This window comes from Pristiophorus japonicus, chromosome 2, assembly GCF_044704955.1.
Source record: "Pristiophorus japonicus isolate sPriJap1 chromosome 2, sPriJap1.hap1, whole genome shotgun sequence".
NCBI classification, from domain to species: Eukaryota; Metazoa; Chordata; class Chondrichthyes; family Pristiophoridae; genus Pristiophorus; species Pristiophorus japonicus.
The window spans coordinates 174632588-174651231 of record NC_091978.1 but is presented as its reverse complement, the minus strand read 5'-3'; the positions used below and the strand labels follow the sequence as shown (position 1 = coordinate 174651231).

At 44.4% G+C, this 18644-nt stretch overlaps 1 protein-coding gene across 1 annotated transcript in view; it reads right to left on the bottom strand.

The window, feature by feature from the left end:
• smim14 (small integral membrane protein 14) overlaps positions 1-18644 on the bottom strand; it is a 59110-nt gene that overhangs the window by 12438 nt on the left and 28028 nt on the right. The window contains exon 3 of the mRNA XM_070870395.1: positions 10093-10141. Coding sequence (XP_070726496.1) covers positions 10093-10141 — 49 coding nt within the window. The remainder of the gene's footprint in view (positions 1-10092; positions 10142-18644) is intronic.

Sequence of the window (18644 nt, the reverse complement as noted above, 5' to 3'; positions counted from 1 at the left end):
TATTCTACACAGAATTGGTGACATTTGGGAATTCATTTAGCAAAATTTCCCACAGATATTTCCCCACACAGCTTACTGACCAACAAAACCAACATATTTAACAGAATTTTTTTTAGAACTATGAAAGTAAATGCCAAACTAAAAGAGCAACTCCACAAGCTATTGCGTCTACTTATTCAGTGAATAATTAGACGAAGGAAAAGTGTAGCACTAGATTAGATATATGGGGTTAAAACCATTTTTAGGAAAGATCTCCCATGTAGGTTTCCCCTCAAAGTTGTGGTTTTCAATCTGTAGGAAGTCTGTTTTGCATAATAGGCTAGCCAATGAGCAATAAAGCCTCCAAGCAAACTGTAATTAGGAGACCTGAAATTACACTCGGAATACAAAGCCTGGTTATCATTCCACAAATTACTAATACTGCAGATAACCTCAGTGCGAGCCTGGAAGGAGGGTCAATTGGACAAACCGTAGCAAGTCCATTCTTGTGTTTGAAGTTGTCAGCATGTCTTCCTGAAACAAATGGCATAGCTGTGCAACTACCTCTTCATTAAACCTGAGCCTACGGTAACAGTGTTCCTCAGTCAGTACCAGGTAGCTATGTCTGGGCCTGTAGATACAATGGGTAATGGGTACGAATAAAATGACTCTAGTGCCAAGTGACATCTCTAACATGACTGTTCTTATGCCACAATTGCTGCTGACAGAATATCGAATGTGCTAGGCTTCAATGACAAAGTAGCTTGATTAGTAACCAATGGTAAAAAAAAACAATTCCTGACATAAAGCAGCACATTGTGAACCACATCCAAAATTTGCAATGAAATATTAATAGAACGGCACAGAGAATATTTTAAAATAGCAAACTTGCATTTATATATTGTCTTTCACATCCTAAAGATGTCCCATAGCGCTTTACAGCCGATGGAAGTACTTTTCAAATAGTAGTCACTATTTGTTGGAAATGTGGCAATCAATTTGCACACACAGTTTCACAAACAACAGTGGGGTAAAAAAGATAAAATAGCCTAAACAATGAGAAAGAGAGAAAAAGAAAGAGAAAAAGAGACAGAGTACTTTTGAAGCAACTAATGTAGGGAAAAGTAGCAGTCAATTTGCACACAGCAAGGTCCCACAAACAGCCATGCGATAATGACCAGATAATCTATTTTAGTGATGTTAGTTGAGGGATAAATGTTGGTCATTACACCAGGATAACTCCCTGCTCTTCTTCGAAGTAGTGCCACCTGAGAGGGCAGACGAGGCCTCAATTTAACATCTCATCTGAAAGATGTCAACTCCAACAGTGCAGCACTCCCTCAGCACTGCACTGGAGTGTTAGCCTAGATCTCGTGCCCAAATCTCTGGAGTGGGACTTGAACCCACAACTTTCTGACTCAGAGGTGAGTGCTACCACTAAACCATGGCTGGCACTTAACCACTGCACTCTTAATTTACAGTGCTTCACTGTGTAGATTATATTGAAAACAGATCATCTCTAAAGACCTCTCAATTCTGCTTCAGAAATATTAATAGTTCTTGCACGTCTCCTTATTTAAACCAAAAATGCAGTACATGAGCCACCTATCTCCAATTCTTCCAAATACAACAATTATCATTACAAAGAAGAAGCAAGAAGCAAGAACCAAGATGATCTTTTAACACTTATTTCAGTGAGTGTGATGTATATATACTGCAGTATTGAAGGCTCCCTCCCTAAATACTTTTAATGACCTGATTTGTGCGCAAAATAATTACGCAGTTGGTGCAAGAAACTGCATCTCCCACTGGGAAGCCCACTATGCACAGCCCCTAAAATTGCTACCACAACTACAGAATTGCTGCTGGTATATATCATTACAACTGCAGCAATTTCCAAACTATCATTTACAAGTGAATCAAATCTGCGGAAATCCTCAAATGTGAAGAAACCCATGAAATTCCGTATTAGTACATGCCTGGTTTCTAATTTGCTTTGAGTAGAGAAAACGTTTGTTACTTGATAAATTCACTGGGATGCCCAACTGTAGCTAACAAGAGAAGTTAAAGATAGTATTAAATTAAAGGAAGAGGCTTACAATTTTGCTAAAATATAGCAAAATTGTAAGCCTGAGGATTGGGAGGATTTTAGAATTCAGCAAAAGAGGATCAAGAAATTGATGAAGGAAGGAATAATATAATGAGAGTAAACTAGCGAGAGACATAGAAACAGACTCTAAAAGCTTCTATAGGTATGTAAAAAGTAAAAGATTAGCAAAGTAAATATGGGTCCCTTACAGGCTGAGACAGGAGAAATTATAATGGGGAATAAAGAAATGGCAGAGAAATTAAACAAATACTTCGTGCCTGTCTTCATGGAAGAAGACGCAAAAAATTTCCTGGAAATAGTAGAGAACCAAGGGTTTAGCGAGAATGAGGAACTGAAAGAAATTAGTATTGGTAAAAATAATGCTACTGGAGAAGTTAATGGGACTGAAAGCCGATAAATCCCCTAGACCTGATGGCCTACATCCTAGGGTTTTGAAAGAGGTGGATATAGAGATATTGGTTGAATTGGTTGTCATCTTCCAAAATTCCATAGATTCTAGAATCGTTCCTACGATTGGAAGGTAGCAAATGTAACCCCACTATTTAAGAAAGGAAGGAGAGAAAAAATGGGGAACTACAGACCAGTTAATCTGACATCAGTAGTAGGGGAAAAGCTAGAATCTATTGTTAAGGACATGGTAACAGGGCACTTAGAAAATAATAATTCTTAGGCAGTCCCTCAGAGTCAAGGATGACTTATACAATGGTATTGGGCAGAGTTAACATGGATTTATGAAAGGGAAATCATGTTTGACAAATCTGTTAAGAGTTTTTTGAGGTTGTAACTAATAAAATAGATAAGGAGGAACCAGTGGATGTGGTGTATTTGGATTTTCAGAAGGCATTCGATAAGGTGCCACACAAGAGGTTAGTATACAGAATTAGGACTCATGGGATTGGGGGCAATATACTAGCATGGATTGGGAATTGGTTAACGGACAGAAAACAGAGAGTAGGAATAAACGGGTCATTTTCGGGTTGGCAGACTGTAAGTAGTGGGGTACCACAAGGATCAGTGCTTGGGCCTCAGCTATACACAATCTATATCAATGATTTGGATGAGGGGCCAAATGTAATATATCCAAGTTTGCTGATGATATAAAGCTAGGTGGGAATGCAAGTTGTGAGGAGCTTCAAAGGGATATAGGCACGCTAAATGAGTGGGCAAGAATATGGCAAATGGAATCTAATGTGGAGAAATGTGAAGTTATCCACTTTGGTAAGTAAAATAGAAAAGCGGAGTATTTTTTTTTAAATGGGGAGAAATTGGGAAATGTTGGTGTTCAGGAGGGACCTGGTTGTCCCCGTGCACGAATCACAAAGTTAACATGCAGGTACACCAAGCAATTAATAAAGCAAATGGTATGTTGGCCTTTATTACAAGAGGATTTGAGTATAAGAGTAAAGATGTCTTACTGCAATTATCTAGGACCTTGGTGAGACCACACCTGGAGTATTGTGCACGGTTTTAGTCTCCTTCCTTAGGAAGGATTACATGCCACAGAGGGAGGCTCAGTCATTGAGTATATTGAAGACAGATGGATAGATTTTTGGATATTCAGGAATCAAGGAATATGGGGATAGTGCAGGAAAGCGGAGTTGAAGTAGAAGATCAGCCATGATCTTATTGAATGGCGGAGCAGGCTCAAGGGGCCGAATGACCTACTCCTGCTCCTATTTCTTATGTTCTTATGCAATGCAATGCCATCAATGAAGGTTTTGATTATTTTAGAAATATGGTCGGATGGTTGGTGTGGGAAATGGAAAAATGCCTTACTTGTGCGATGGTTAGGGGAGAGGGAATGATGAGCACTTGTTTCATGGGGAAGTGGGCAGGGCACACTTGATGCTAATTGAGTCATGTTTTTGAAACACAAAACATTTCTCACACAAACTTGCAGACTCGCATCAGACATTAACAATAGATTTTGTTGTCGTCAGGTGTCAAAGACAAATGAGTCAACGGACAGTCAAGAAACTACTGTTTACGCCGTAGCTACCCAAGTAATAGAAATAATTAATATCATGACTGCCTGACTGTTGGGGGAAAATCTCCTGATAGTCAGATTTACCGATTTGGACTTCAAGGAATAGACAGAAATATAACTGCTCTCCCAGCTCTACATTAGTTAATTCCCTGCCTGCCGATAAGGCATACCAAAAAGTGCTCCATGGAATCGTCACCATGAAACGATTATACAGATTTTGTTTGAGTAATTCAAATATTGTGTTGTAGTTTCTGCCTCTGCGTTCTGAAACCCTCATCCATGCCTTTTGTTACCTCTGGACTTGATTAAAATAAATAAATTTCGGGCTCATGGGATTAGGGGTAATATACTAGCATGGATAGAGGATTGGTTAACGGTCAGAAAACAGAGAGTAGGAATAAACGGGTCATTTTCAAATTGGCAAATTGTAACTAGTGGGGTACCACAAGGATCAGTGCTTCGGCCTCAGCTATTCACAATCTATATCAATGATTTGGATGAGGGGACCAAATGTAATATATCCAAGTTTGCTGATACAAAGCTAGGTGGGAATGTAAGTTGTGAGGAGGATGCAAATAAGCTTCAAGAGGATATAGACAGGCGAAGTGAGTGGGGACGAACATGGCAGATGGAATATAATGTGAATATGCACTTTGGTAGGAAAAATAGAAAAGCAGAGTAGTTTTTAAACTGGGGAGAAATTGAGAAATGTTGATGTTCGGAGGGACCCGAGTGTCCTTGTACACAAATCACTGAAAATTAACATGCAGGTACAGCAAGCAATTAGGAAAACAAATGGTATGTTGGCCTTTATTACAAGAGAATCTGAGTACAAGGGTAAATATGTCTTCCTGCAATTATATAGGGCCCTGGTGAGACCAAACCTGGAGTATTGTGTACAGTTTTGGTCTCCTTATTCAAGGAAGGATACACTTGCCATAGAGGGCGGGCAACAAAGGTTCACCAGACTGATTCCTGGGATGGGGGGGGGATTGTCCTATGAGGAGAGATTGAGTAGACTAGGCTTATATTCTCTAGAGTTTAGAAGAATGAGAGGTGATCTCATTGAAACATACAAAAATCTTACAGGGTAGATGCAGGGAGAATGTTTTCCCTGGCTGGGGAGGCTAGAACCAAGGGTCAATCTCAGCATTAAGGGGTCGGCCATTTAGGACTGAGATGAAGAGAAATTTCTTCACTCAGAGGATGGTGAATCTTTGGAATTTTCTACACTAGAGGACCGTGGAGGCTCAGTCGTTAAGTATGTGCAACACAAAGATCAATAGATTTTTGGATATTAAGGAAATCAAAGGATATGGGGATAGGGCAGGAAGATGGAGTTGAGGTAGAAGATCAGCCATGATCTTATTGAATGGCAGAGCAGACTCGAGGGGCCAAATGGCCCACTCCGGCTCCTATTTCTTATGTTCTTCTGTTCTATTCCAATGCTCTTCTGGTTGGCCTTCCATCATCCACCCTCCATAAACTTGATCTCATCCAAAACTCTCATGTCCATATTCTAACTCGCACCAAGTATTGTTCATCTATCCCCCGTGTTCCCTGACCTACATGGCTCACAGTCCAACAACACCCCAATTTTAAAATTCTCATCCTTGTGTTCAAATCCCTCCATGGCCTTTCCCTTCCAGCCCTATAAGTCCTCAGAGATCTCTGCACTCCTCCAATTTTGGTCTCTTGCGCATTCCCTATTTTAATCGCTCTACCATTGGCGGCTGTGCTTTCAGCTGCTTAGACCCTAAGCTCTGGAATTCCCTCCCTAAACCTCTCAGCCTCTCTCCTCCTTTAAGATGCTCCTTAAAACTTACCTCTTTAACCAAACTTTTGGTATTTTGTTTGTTAACATTCCTGTGAAATTCCTTGAGATGTTTTACTATGTTAAAGGTACCATATAAATGCAAATAGCTGTTTTGCAATTATCTCACTTGTTCAGAATTTTACTATTAGTTTAGCCTAATCATTATGGTCTGACAGTTTAAAGTGGACAGGAAAAATAGAAAAGCAAATTATAATTTAAATGGAGAAAAATTGCAAAGTGTACAGAGGGACCTGGGGGTCCTTGTGCATGAAACACAAAAAGTTAGTATACAGGTACAGCAAGTAATCAGGAAGGCAAATTAAGTGCTGGCCTTTATTGCAAGGGAAATAGAGTATAAAAGCAGAGAAGTCCTGCTACAACTGTACAGGATATTGATGAGGCCGCACCTAGAGTACTGCGTACAGTTTTGGTCTCCTTATTTAAGGAAGGATATACTTGCATTGGAGGCTGTTCAGAGAAGGTTCACTTGGTTGATTCCAGAGATGAGGGGGTTGACTTATGAAGATAGGTTGGGCCTATACTCACTGAAGTTCAGAAGAATGATAATCTTATCGAAACATATAAGATAATGAGTGGGCTCGACAAGGTGGATGCAGCGAAGATACTTCCACTCATGGGGGAAACCAAAACTAGGGGACATAGGACCCAAATTTCCACAACCCCTTTGTCCGGCGCACTTACCCGGGGTGTGCTGACTTTCTGCTCCTAAAATGGCACCGAAAATGTAGCTCCTTATTCTCCCCGCTCCGTGGACCGTCCTAGGGCTTGACGTGGCTTGGCAATCACAGTGGGCGGAGCTACAGCCCTGCACCAAAAACAGTGCCGGCAGCTGTGTGCATGCGCAGTAGAGTCTGCACGCAAACGCAGTAGCTCCTCGCCTTCCCAGCGCGTCCCGATGCTTGCCGTCCCATCCCTGGTCGAAGGGACGCCTCGCTGTTCGCCGCCCCTATCCCGGGCCGAGTGGCCTGCCGCACAGGCCGGCCGCCTTCCCTGCCTCAACCACGTCCATGATCAGACACCGAGGCATCCAATCTCCCCCTGACCTCCAACCCCGAGACCTCTGATTCCTCCCACAAGACCTCTGTTCCCCCCTCCCCGAGGCCTGTGATCCTCCCCTCTGGCCAACAATCACCTTCCCGGCCTCCCCCCTCCAGTCCCGATGTTCCTCTGCCTCTTGAGTCCCAACCCCTGCCCCTCCCCACTGATGCTCCTTCGGCCCTCGATGCTTCTCTGGCTCCCGAGTCCCAACCACCCCTCCCCGATGCTCCTTCAGCCCCCGACGCTTCTCCAGCTCCTGAGTTCCGACCTCTGCCCCTGCTGGAAAAGTGTTCACATTTGGGGATGTTGGATGAGAAAAAAATTAGCTGTGACACCTTCCTCAGTAAAATAGCCCCCTAAACCTAACTACCTAAATTCACATCTGATGATCTTGGGGAGTTCAAGACTCAAACCACTCTGAGGGCTACAAGAAAGAGGTTGGTGCGGGGAGACTTTTGATCCTGGGGAGGAGGAGAGTTTCTTTAAATGATTCAGAAAAAGAACAAGCTGCTCAAATTAGAAAAGCTGTCCCTTGACTGTCTGCTGATAAGAAAAGTAAGAAAGGCAGTCAACACCATCAAAATTTAACCTCTGATATAAATGATATTAAAAAGTGCATATTTTATGAAGCTTTATATAATGGAATGTGTAAATTATGCAAAAGTTACAATACAAAATCTGTATTAGTTGTTGTAAAGGTGTTTAGTGCTTTGCAAGGTCCTCTCACTTCCCTTTCCCCCCCCCCCCCCCCCTTATCTCTGGCTACCTGCGCTGATTTCTTAGCTTACTGCAAGGTTTTCCTGTGCGGACATAAGTGGCAACATACGCTGGCCTAAGTTAGTTTGGAGTAACTTTTAACTGTCTAAATTTGCTTAAATGGCCAAAACAGGCGTAAGTGGCTGTTAACACCTGCTTTTGGAAAAAAAAACTAAACTAAAAAAGAACCTAACAAACTCACTGGAGCAAATTAAATGGGCAGAATTGCGATTTTTAAGATACTCCAAAAAAATCTAGTCGCTCCAAAAAAAAGAGCAAATCCTGGGCAAACTTGGATCCATAGTCTCAGAATAAGGGGCCGCCCATTTCAAACAGAGATGAGGAGGAATTTCTTCTCTGAGGGTGGTAAATATATGAAATTCTCTGCCTCAGAGAGCTGTGGAATCTGGGTCATTGAATATATTTAAGGTGGAGATCGACAGACTTTTAAAAAGAGAGAGAGAAAATGGGGAATTATAGACCGGTTAGCCTGACATCGGTAATGGAGAAAATGTTGGAATCAATTATTAAAGATGAAATAGCAGTGCATTTGGAAAGCAGTGACAGGATCAGTCCAAGCTAGCATGGATTTATGAAAAGGAAATCATGCTTGACAAATCTAGAATTTTTTAAGAATGTAACTAGTAGAGTGGGCAAGGGAGAACCAGTGGATGTGGTGTATTTGGACTTTCAAAAGGCTTTTGACAAGGTCCCACACAAGAGATTGGTGTGCAAAATTAAAGCACATGGTATTGGGGGTAATATATTGACATGGATAGAGAACTGGTTGGCAGACAGGAAGCAGAGAGTCGGGATAAATGGGTTATTTTCAGAATGGCAGGCAGTGACTAGTGGGGTACCTCAGGGCTCAGTGCTGGGACCCCAGCTATTTACAATATACATCAATGATTTAGATGAAGGAATTGAGTGCAATATCTCCAAGTTTGCAGATGACACTAAGCTGGGTGGCGGTGTGAGCTGTGAGGAGGTAGCTAAGAGGCTGCAGGGTGAGTGGACGGGTTAGGTGAGCGGGCAAATGCATGGCAGATACAGTATAATGTGGATAAATGTGAGGTTATCCACTTTGGTGGCAAAAACGTGAAGGCAGAATATTATCTGAATGGCGGCAGATTAGGAAAAGGGGAGGTGCAACGAGACCTGGGTGTCATGGTACATCAGTCATTGAAAGTTGGCATGCAGGTACAGCAAGCGGTGAAGGCGGCAAATGGTATGTTGGCCTTCATAGCTAGGGGATTTGCATTTAGGAGCAGGGAGGTCTTACTGCAGTTGTACAGGGCCTTGGTGAGGCCTCACCTGGAATATTGTGTTCAGTTTTGGTCTCCTAATCTGAGGAAGGACATTCTTGTTATTGAAGGAGTGCAGCGAAGGTTCACCAGACTGATTCCCGGGATGGTAGGACTGACATATGAGGAGAGACTGGATCGACTGGGCCTGTATTTACTGGAGTTCAGAAGAATGAGAGGAGATCTTATAGAAACATAGAAAGTTCTGACGGGACTGGACAGGTTAGATGCAGGAAGAATGTTCCCGATTTTGGGGAAGTCCAGAACCAGAGGAGAAACTTCTTCACTCAGAGTTGTGAACCTGTGGAATTCTTTACCGCAGAGAGTTGTCTATGCCAGTTCATTAGATATACTCAAGAGGGAGTTAGATATGGCCCTTATGGCTAAAGGGATCAAGGGATATGGAGAGAAAGCAGGAAAGAGGTACTGAGGTGAATGATCAGCCATTATCTTATTGAATGGTGGTGCAGGCTCGAAGGGCCGAATGGCCTACTCCTGCACCTATTTTCTATGTTTCTATAAGGGAATAAAGAGTATGGGGAGCTGGTGGGGAAGTGGAGCTGAGTCCATGATCAGAGCAGCCTACTCCTGCTCCAAGTTCTTATGTTCTAATGAAACGTGATTAGAGAGCCCAAGTAATTTCCAGTGCACGATAGTGTGGAAAAGAATAACACTATCCCATTCACATTATACATTGATTGCAAGTTTCAATTCATAGATGTGGGTCTCTTATGGAAACTACCTTTTTGCTTCGAAGGCAAGTAAAAGTAATTGGAAGAACTACCAGGTAATACAGGTAGTAATCTCTTTATACCATTAGGTTACAAATTAAAAGGCATGGTCAGCAAGAAGACAAGTTTATTTCTGCATACTGGTGGTGGGAAAGGGAAGACATCATATTGGTTCTAAGTTCCAAATTACTAACTACTAACCTGCAGCCAGGCAAACTTTGAAGTTTGTTCACATGAATAACTGAAGGTCCATGACCTTTTATACCTGCAACCAAAATTTGGTTGATGCATACCAGTATTTCACAATACAGTATTACTGATCGATCAATTTAAACTAAAGCAGAACTTACGTTCTTGCAGACACTCATTGTCTGTGCAGTAAGATTGTGACTGTCGCAGCTGAAATACAAGAGAAAGGGAAAAAAAGATGAGGATTATAGTTTTGTAAAGCATAAATTATTTTAAAAGAGATTTTTATGACATGATTATTTGCTCTCATTTCTATTGCAGGGAGATCTTGTATCTAGTAACCTTTTGCAACCTTATCCAAAAACAAATCATAGTTCAAAGCAATGCTTCCTGTAATTGGAACAAGGGTTCCTGCGATTTCACAATTTCATCAGGGGTCTTCTGGAGATGCATTTCTCCCACAGAATTTGACTGAAGAAAAAAAGAAGACACTGCACGTGCTAGTCAGGTTGCACCATCATCCCTATTCACCAAGCAGCTGATCCAAAAATCCACACTGGTGAAGGCTCAGATTGCAAAGTTGAAAAACTGCTATTTCTGGTATTTACACCATTTTTGGGAACATTGGCAGCAACAGTGAAACACAAAATAGTGAGAAAATCTCCCCACTCCCCCACCCAATATAGAAAATGAATAAGAGAAGCCCATTTCTCTACCCCCTCCTCCTGCAAAAGAAATTTGAGCTAGTGTAAATAGCAGATAAAATCAAATAAGTACTCAATTCAGTCCCATACACTCCTTATTGGCTGCTTATTGCTGAGCGATACATTACAAGTGCAGGTCAAAAAGCATGTAGACCAACACGACTGCTCTCATCTGTACCAAGGACAGAGACCTACTGAAGGTGGTGGATGATGGGTCCAGTCTAACACTTAACAGAATGGGGCTGTATCAGCTCTAAGTGCGATTACATAAACCAATGCTATCATTATGCTTACCTACCACTGGCCCATACAGATGAGGAAGGTGTCAGATAAGCTGGTCTTAGCTAGAGAAGCAGTTCAGGTGCTAAAACTGGCTTCAATGCCCATGGATTAAGAGGGAGGGAATTATTTAGGATTCTCACTCCTGATCACAATTCAATGGCTCTGGCTTAAAAGTAAAGTGTGTGGATAGAAACATAGGGGCCAAGTTTCGGCCTGAGTTGCTCCTGTTTTTTTGGAGCAACTGGCTTAGAATGGAGTATCTTAGAAATTGCAATTCTCAGCATTTAGTTTGCTCCAGTTCTAGTCAGTCAGTTAGAACAGTTTCAGTTTGGAACAGATTTTTTTTTCAAAAGGGGGCGTGTCCGGCCACTTACGCCCGTTTTGAACGTTTAGGCAGTGAAAACTTACTCCAAACTAACTTAGAATGGAGTAAGTGTAGAGTTTTGTACGCTCAGAAAAACCTTGTCTACACTTAGAAAATCAGGCGTAGGTTACAAATCAGGCATATGGAATGGGGAGGGGGGGGGGTTTAAAGGGAAGTTTACAAACATTAAACACTTCAGTTTTACAAATAAAGAGCCATCATCAATAATAAATGATAAACACATCAATAAATCAACCAATAAATCAGTGTCTCTATCTCTCTGTCTGTGTGTGTGTCTCTCACTCTCTGTCTGTCAGTGTCTGTGTTTCTAATAGCGAGGGGAGGGGGGGGAGAAGGGGAGGGGGGGGGGAGAAGGGGAGGGGGGGGAGAAGGGGAGGGGGGGGGAGAAGGGGAGGGGGGGGAGAAGGGGAGGGGGGGGAGAAGGGGAGGGGGGGAGAAGGGGAGGGGGGGAGAAGGGGAGGGGGGGAGAAGGGGAGGGGGGGAGAAGGGGAGGGGGGGAGAAGGGGAGGGGGGGAGAAGGGGAGGGGGGGGAGAAGGGGAGGGGGGGAGAAGGGGAGGGGGGGAGAAGGGGAGGGGGGGGAGAAGGGGAGGGGGGGGAGAAGGGGAGGGGGGGAGAAGGGGAGGGGGGGAGAAGGGGATGGGGAGAAGGGATGGGGAGAAGGGGAGAAGGGGAGAAGGGAGGGGGAGAAGGGGAGAAGGGAGGGGGAGAAGGGAGAGGGAGGCTGAACGGGCCGGGCCCAAGACTTCGGGCGGCGTCCGGGGGTGGGGGGGCGAACGCAAGTCGGGTCCGGGGGCGGCAGGGGTCGGGGAGCGCGTGGTGGGGGGGGGGGAAGGGGAGCACGAGTCGGGTTGGGTCAGGGGGCGGAAGCGGGGGTCGGTCCGGTCCGGGGGGGTGGGGTCGCGTCCGGGGGAGCACGGGTCGGGTCTGGTCGGGTCAGGTCCGGGGGCGGGGGGGGGGGGGGGGGGTCAGGGGTCGGGTGCGGTCCAGGGGTGGGGGGCAGCGGGAATCGGGTCCGGTCTGGGGGCAGGGGGAAGCGTGGAAGGGTCCGGGGGCAAGGGGGGGGGGGGGGGTGGAGATCAGGTCCAGGGGCCGGGGAGCGTGGGTCAGGTCCAGGGGCGGGTCAGGTCCGGGGGAGTCGGGTCCGGTCCGGGGGCGGGGAGCGGAAGCGGGTCCCGGTCCGGGGGCGGGGAGCGGAAGTCGAGTCTATCATTCCCTGTTTCCTTTCTCCCTCCTTTTTTAAAAAGTGGTGTTACATTAGCTACCCTCCAGTCCATCGGAACTGATCCAGAGTCGATTGACTGTTGGAAAATGATCACCAATGCATCCACTATTTGTAGGGCCACTTCCTTAAGTACTCTGGGATGTAGACTATCAGGCCCTGGGGATTTATCGGTCTTCAATCCCATCAATTTCCCGAACACAATTTCCTGCCTAATAATTATATCCTTCAGTTCCTCCTTCTCACTAGATCCTCGGTCCCCTCGTACATCCGGAAGGTTATTTGTGTCTTTCTTCGTGAAGACAGAACCAAAGTATTTGTTCAATTGGTCTGCCATAGCTTTGTTCCCCATTTTCAATTCATCCAAATCCGACAGCAAGGGACCTACGTTTGTCTTCACTAATCTTTTTCTTACACATATCTGTAGAAGCTTTTGCAGTAAGTTTTTAGGTTGCTGGCAAGCTTCCTCTCGTACTCTATTTTCCCCCTCTTAATTAAACCCTTTGTCCTCTTCTGCTGAATTCTAAATTTCTCCCAATCCTCAGGTTTGCTGCTTTTTCTGGCTAATTTATATGCCTCTTCCTTGGATTTAACACTATCCTTAATTTCCCTTGTTAGCCACGGTTGAGCCACCTTCCCCGTTTTATTTTTACTCCAGACAGGGATGTACAATTGTTGAAGTTCACCCATATGCTCGTTAAAGGTTTGCCATTGCCTATCCACCGTCAACCCTGTAAGTATCATTTGCCAGTCTAATCTAGCCAATTCACGCCTCATACCATCAAAGTTACCTTTCCTTAAGTTCAGGACCCTAGTTTCTGAATTAACTGTGTCACTCTCCATGTTAAAAGAATTCTACCATGTTATGGTCACTCTTCCCCAAGGGGCCTCGCACAACAAGATTGCTAATTAGTCCCTTCTCATTACACATCACCCAGTCTAGGATGGCCAGCTCTCTGGTTGGTTCCTCGACATATTGGTCTAGAAAACCATCCCTAATACACTCCAGGAAATCCTCCTCCACCGCATTGCTACCAGTTAGGTTAGCCCAATCAATATGTAGATTAAAGTCGCCCATGATTACTGCCGTACCTTTATTACACACATCCCTTATTTCTTGTTTAATGCTGTCCCCAACCTCACTACTATTATTTGGTGGCCTGTAAACAACTCCCACTGCCCTTTGGTATTCCGTAGCTCCACCCATACCGATTCCACATCATCCAAGCTAATGTCTTTCCTTACAATTGCATTAATTTCCTCTTTAACCAGCAATGCCACCCCACCTCCTTTTCCTTTCTGTCTATCCTTCCTAAATGCTGAATACCCTTGGATGTTGAGTTCCCAGCCTTGGTCACCCTGGAGCCATGTCTCCGTGATGCCAATCACATCATATCCGTTAACTGTTATCTGTGCAGTTAATTCATCCACCTTATTCCGAATACTCGTCGCCTTGAGGAACAGAGCCTTCATGCTGGTCTTTTTAACACACTTTGCCCCTTTAGAATTTTGCTGTAATGTGGCCCTTTTTATTTTTTGCCTTGGGTTTCTCTGCCCTCCACTTTTACTATTCTCCTCTCTATCTTTTGCTTCTGCCTCCATTTTGTTTTCCTCTGTCTCCCTGCATTGGTTCCCATTCCTCTGCCACATTAGTTTAACTCCTCCCCAACAGCACTAGCAAACACTCCCCCTAGGGCATTGGTTCCAGTCCTACCCAGGTGCAGACCGTCCGGTTTGTACTGGTCCCACCTCCCCCAGAACCGGTTCCAATGCCCCAGGAATTTGAATCCCTCCCTTCTACACCACTGCTCAAGCCACGTATTCATCGGAGCTATCCTGCTATTCCTACTCTGACCAGCACGTGGCACTGGTAGCAATCCTGAGATTACTACTTTTGAGGTCCTACTTTTTAAATTTAGCTCCTAGTTCCCTAAATTCGTCTCGTAGGACCTCATCCCGTTTTTTACCTATATCGTTGGTACCTATATGCGCCATGACAACTGGCTGTTCACCCTCCCTTTTCAGAATGTCCTGCACCCGCTCCGAGACATCCTTGATCCTTGCACCAGGGAGGCAACATACCATCCTGGAGTCTCGGTTGTGGCCGCAGAAACGCCCATCTATTCCCCTTACAGTTGAATCCCCTATCACTATCGCTCTCCCACTCTTTTTCCTGCCCTCCTGTGCAGCAGATTCAGCCACGGTGCCATGAACTTGGCTGCTGCTGCTCTCCCCTGATGAGTCATCCCTCTCAACAGTACTCAAAGCAGTGTATCTGTTTTGCAGGGGGATGACCGCAGGGGATCCCTGCATTACCTTCCTTGCACTGCTCTTCCTGTTGGTCATCCATTCCCTATCTGGCTGTGGACCCTTTACCTGCGGTAAGACCAACTTGCTAAACATGCTATTCACATCATTCTCAGCATCATGGATGCTCCAGAGTGAATCCACCCGCAGCTCCAGTGCCGCAATGCGGTCTGTCAGGATCTGCAGGCGGATACACTTCCCGCACAGGGACACCAGAAGCATCCCCGAGTTCCCACATAGTACAGGAGGAGCATAACACGTGTCAGAGCTCTCCTGCCATGACTTAACCCTTAGATTAATCTGATTGGGCAACAACAATGTTAAAATGTTACTTACTGATAAAGAAAAGAAAAAGCAAAACTACTCACCAATCACCAGCCAATCACTTACCCCCTTGGCTATGATGTCACTTTCGATTTTTTTTTGCCTCCCTCCTGCAGCTGCACCGGTAGGCCTCACCAACGAACTGCCACCCTCACGAACTCCCTGGACTCCTCGCTCACGGACCTTTATAGGCCTCTGGCTCCTCGATCTCCCGCCTCACCAATGAACTCCTGCCTCCACGAACTCCCCGCTCATGGGCCTTTATAGGCCTCTGGCTCCTCGATCACCCGCCTTGTTGGCTGTGGTTGGGCTGTGATGCTCTCCATGCTTGAAGACTTTGTTGACAATGTTTAACCTCATAAGGGCCACTTGGTCAAGGTATCAAAGGGTAGCCAATGCCTGCAGAACCATATCCAAGCAAGACTCAGGGCCTTCAGAGCGGGACACGCACAAGTGTGTTAGCGCACGCACACGCACGATAGGTCACAGGCTCCATGTATTTGCCAAATGTGTATTAAAACCACATATGTACATCATTCCCCATGACAATCAGAAACAGCAGGGAAGAAACATGGAAAATAGGTGCAGGAGTAGGCCATTTGGCCCTTCGAGCCTGTACCACCATTCAATATGATCATGGCTGATCATTTTTGCAACTTCAGTACCCCATTACTGCTTTCTTTCCATACCCCTTGATTCCTTTAGCCGTAAGGACCACATCTAACTCTCTTTTGAATATACATAACGAACTGGCCTCAACAACTTTCTGTGGTAGAGAATTCCACAGGTTCACAATTCTCTGAGTGAAGGAATTTCTCCTCATCTCGGTCCTAAATGGTTTACCCCTTACCCTTAGACTATGACCCCTGGTTCTGGACTTCCCCAACATCGGGAACATTCTTCCTGCATCTAACCTGTCCAATCCCATCAGAATTTTATATCTTTCTCTGAGATCCCCTCTCATTCTTCTAAATTCCAGTGAATATAAGCAGAGTCGATCCAGTTTTTCTTCAAATGTCAGTCCTGCCATCTCGGGAATCAGTCTGGTGAACCTTCGCTGCACTCCCTCAATAGCAAGAACATCCTTCCTCAGGCTAGGAGACCAAAACTGTACACAATATTCAAGGTGTGGTCTCACCAAGGTCTTGCACAACTGTCATACCACCTCCCTGCTCCTATACTCAAATCCTCTCGCTATGAAGGCCAACATGCCATTTGCCTTCTTCATCGCCTACTGTACCTGCATGCCAACTTTCAATGACTGATTTACCATGACACCCAGGTCTCGTTGCACCTACCCTTTTCCTAATCTGTCACCATTTAGATAATATTCTGCCTTCCTGTTTTTGCCACCAAAGTGGATAACCTCACATTTATCTACATTTTACTGCATCTGCCATGCACTTGCCCACACACTTAACCTGTCCAAGTCACTCTGCAGCCTCTTAGCATCCTCCTCACAGCTCACACTGCCACCCAGCTTTGTGTCATCTGCAAACTTGGAGATATTACATTCAATTCCTTCATCTAAATCATTAATGTATATTGTAAAGAGCTGGGGTCCCAGCACTGAACCTTGCGGTACCCCACTTGTCACTGCCTGCCATTCTGAAAAAGACCCATTTATTACTACTCTTTGCTTCCTGTCTGCCAACCAGTTCTCTATCCACCCCCAATACCATATGCTTTAATTTTGCACACTAATCTCTTGTGTGGGACTTTGTCAAAAGCCTTTTGAAAATCCAAATACACCACATCCACTGGTTCTCCCTTGTCCACTCTACGAGTTACATCCTCAAAAAATTCTAGAAGATTTGTCAAGCATAATTTCCCTTTCATAAATCCATGCTGACTTGGACCGATCCTGTCACTGCTTTCCAAATGCGCTGCTATTTCATCTTTAATAATTGATTCCAACATTTTCCCCATTACCGATGTCAGGCTAACCGGTCTATAATTCCGTTTTCGCTCTCCCTCCTTTTTTAAAAAGTGCGGTTACATTAGCTACCATCCAATCCATAAGAACTGATCCAGAGTCTATAGAATGTTGGAAAATGATCACCAATGCATCCACTATTTCTTGGGCCACTTCTTTAAGTACTCTGGGATGCAACTATCAAGCCCTGGAGATTTATCGGCCTTCAGTCCCATCAATTTCCCGAACACAATTTCCTGACTAATAAAGGATCTCCTTCAGTTCCTCCTTCTCGCTCAACCCTCGGTCTCCTAGTATTTTCAGAAGGTTATTTGTGTCTTCCTTAGCCATTATCCCATCCCAGGGCTCCCAACATATAGGGGTGGGGAATGGAATGTCCCTCCTGTTGAGCCTTACCAAAAGCTAGTTTTAAAAGGAGACAGCATGATAGTAGGCTTGAATGTCTATGGATGTTATTTATATGGACTTTCAGAAGACATTTGATAAAGTCCCACATGAGACTGTTAACTAAGGTAATTGAGGGCAAATTATTGACCTGATTAGGAAATTGGCTGAGCGGCAGGAGACAGGCAGTAGGGATAATGGGTAGGTACTCAAAATGGCAGGAGGTGCCTAGTGGAGTCCCACATGGATCTGGGTTGGGGTGTCAACTATTCACAGTATTTATTAATGACTTAGATGATGGCTTAGAAAGTCATATATCCAAATTTGCCGATTACACAAAGGTAGATGGAACTGTAGGCAGTGTAGATGGAAACATAAAATTACAAAGGGATATTGACAGATTAAGTGAATGGCAAATGGATTTCAATGTAGACAAATGTGAGGTCATCCACTTTGGACCTAAAAAGGATAGAACAGGGTAATTTCTAAGTGATGCAAGGCTAAAAATAGTGGAGGTTCAAAGCGACTTGGTCCCAATACATAGATCACTAAAATGTCATGAACAGGTACAGAAAATAATCAAAGAGGCTAATGGGATGCTGGCCTTTATATCTAGAGGACTAGAATACAAGGAGGTAGAAGTTACTCTGCAGCTATACAAAGCACTGGTTAGACCACACCTGGAGTACTGTGAGCAGTTCTGGGCACCACACCTTAGGAAGGATATATTGGCCTTGGAGGTAGTGCAGCGCAGGTTTACCAGAATGATACCCGTACTTCAAGGGTAAGTTACGAGAAGAGATTACACAAATTAAGTTTGTATTCCCTAGAATTTAGATGGTTGAGGGGTGATCAAAGTTTTCAAGCTATTAAGGGGAACAGATAGGGTAGATAGAGAGAAACTATTTCTGCTGGTTGGGGATTTAGGATTAGGGGGCATAGTCTAAAAATTAAATCCAGATCTTTCAGGAGTGAAATTAGGAAACACATACACACAAAGGGTGGTAGAAATTTGGATCCCTCTTCTGCAAATGGCAATTAATGCTAGATAAATTGTTAATTTTAAATTGGGGATTCATAGCTTTCTGTTAACCAAAGGTATTAAGGGATATGAGCCAAATGCAGGTATATGGGGTTAGACCGCAGATCAGCCTTGATCTCATTGAATGGT